This window comes from Artemia franciscana, unplaced genomic scaffold (genome assembly GCF_032884065.1).
Source record: "Artemia franciscana unplaced genomic scaffold, ASM3288406v1 Scaffold_2091, whole genome shotgun sequence".
In the NCBI taxonomy this organism is placed as follows: Eukaryota; Metazoa; Arthropoda; class Branchiopoda; order Anostraca; family Artemiidae; genus Artemia; species Artemia franciscana.
Window position 1 is genome coordinate 14,076 of NW_027063107.1, and position 2,502 is coordinate 16,577.

Sequence of the window (2,502 nt, forward strand, 5' to 3'; positions counted from 1 at the left end):
ACTAAATTTTAATGTAATAGATACTGAATGTGGTTATAGTTTTGGTAGAAGTATGACGTAAATAGAAAAACACTATATTATGACACTCTCTAATGAAACTGGTTAGTTTAGTTAGTAAGGATATTTCAGCTTTATTGGCATCAGGGTTGTAGAGATGGCTGAAACCTAGTATGGAACGAGCCATGGCACATATTGGATTGGTTAGCTGCATGATTCTCTTAATCTTCTTGTCATTTTTATATTAATCAGGATTGCAGCGGTATTATTAGTCAAAACGATGGGTGTTGTATGGAAGCTATAAATAGAATTTTTTCACTGTTAGAACTGCCTTGTCCGGTATCCCCATATAAGAAACTAACTGTCCCTTGACTTGAATTACAGCAAGAAACACTTATTACACTTGACTTGAATTACAATCAACCATAGCAGATAAAAAAAACAACTACACATTCTGCAGTTAAACCCATAACTATATCCCATAAAATATTTAACAACTATAACATATCAAAATCGTAACAGCTATAATAAAAATTAAAGTGCTAATAATTACTGTCATTGACAAAATTATGTAACCAAAAAAATTTAGGTTTTGAAAAAATTGCGAATCGAGAAAAGCTGTCATTCCTATCTGATTAAGGAATACTAAGTCAATATTATTCCACTGTCTAAATATATTTTATAATATAGCTAAACATAAGATGACGATGATTTCATCAAGATCATATATGATCTTTTTAAAAAGATCATGAATATGTTGACATATTTATTATTTGACATAAGCAACTTAAAAGCATTTTCTGTGAACAATGGATGATCCAGACTCATCGTATTCCTGTTTTGAAATCCACATATCTTCGAATGTGGAGAGGGAAGCTAAGATAGATCCACCGATCCATACGGAATATTTACGCTCTGGTGGGGCAATAACTTTGATTTTCATGGCGGAAGGTGCAAGGGCTGTAATTTCCTTTTGTATCCTGTCAGCAATGCTAGGGTACATGGTAGAGCCCCCAGACAAAACAATACTACTACAGAGATCCTTTCTGATGTCGACGTCGCATTTCATAATACTTTTGTATGTAGTTTCGTGAATCCCGGAAGACTCCATACCTAGAAAAGATGGTTGGAATAAGGCTTCTGGGCATCTAAATCTCTCATTACCTATAGTGATGATCTGGCCATCAGGCAGCACATAGTTCTGTTCAAGAGATGCCGAGCTGGCGCCAGTTGCTATCTCCTCTTCGAAGTCCAAAGCAACATAGCAAAGTCTTTCTTTAATATCACGAACGATCTCTCTTTCGGCAGTAGTAGTAAAGGAATATCCTCGCTCAGTTAAAATTTTGATCAAATAATCGGTCAAATCTCGACCAGCAAGATCCAATCTCGAAATTGCGTCTTGAATTACATAACCCTCGTAGATGGGTACAGTATGTGAGACACCATCGCCCGAGTCAAGAACAATACCAGTGGTTCTTCCAGATGCATAGAGGGAAAGGACTGCTTGAATGGCAACATACATGGCAGGGGTGTTAAAAGTTTCAAACATGATTTGAGTCATTTTTTCTCTGTTGGCTTTTGGGTTAAGAGGAGCTTCTGTGAGTAAAACTGGGTGCTCTTCAGGGGCAACGCGAAGTTCATTGTAGAATGTATGATGCCAGATCTTTTCCATATCATCCCAATCTGTGACAATCCCGTGCTCTACAGGATACTTAAGTCTCAAAATTCCCCTTTTCTCTTGAGCAGCATCACCTACATAAGTATCCTGGCTGCCTAAATTAATCATCACTCCCGTATGTTTTGGACGATCAATCACAGCAGGAAATAAAGATTTTGGGGCGTCATCTCCTGAGAATCCTGCTTTACAAATACCTGATCCATTATCAATAACTATTGCAGGTATATCTTCTGTCATTTTTTCGTATTTTGTTAGTAATCAAAATATCCACGTGTCGAGTAGCTAGAACCTGACAAAAAAAAACAATATCATTTTTGAAATTTTTCAGCCTCTCTCTGGCTTGAATTGATAAATTTTAGTTCTTGCTCGGATACCAAAAATAGTTTTGCAGTTTGCAGTTAAAAAAAATTGCTTTATTTAAAATTTTCAGGAATCAATCTAGTTTCAGACGAAGCATAAGATTTTTTAAGCCCCCCAAAAATTACTACATTTTACATAACTATGTCAGCATACTTTTTATAGTGGTTAAAATGCTATTTTTAATTTTTATAAATAAAACGAACAGACATTAATGTAAAAAACTTTTTCCACAAGAAAAGCTTTTCAACAAATTATAGAGCTCCATTAAGCCAAGAATGAGCAGAAATATAGCAATCTTCCAAGTGTAAAACTACCACAAGTCACTATTAATCAATAAATGAAACTCTAAACGAACAGAAATAGCAATAAATAGCCAAGTCAGACTCAAAGTGAGATGACATTTCCATGAGTATGGTTGATAGTCCCCATGCCTTCTCAAGCCCAGAACACAATATGCGCTTTACGGA

General features: G+C 35.6%; 1 protein-coding gene across 1 annotated transcript; it reads right to left on the bottom strand.

Annotated features, from left to right (window-relative positions):
* Positions 1 to 534: 534 nt before the first annotated feature.
* LOC136042828 (actin-like) lies at positions 535 to 1,945 on the bottom strand. Its single transcript, XM_065727760.1, has one exon. It carries the CDS (start codon positions 1,910 to 1,912, stop codon positions 785 to 787), a length of 1,128 nt encoding a protein of 375 aa, XP_065583832.1. The 5' UTR covers positions 1,913 to 1,945; the 3' UTR covers positions 535 to 784.
* Between the last annotated feature and the right edge of the window lie 557 nt (positions 1,946 to 2,502).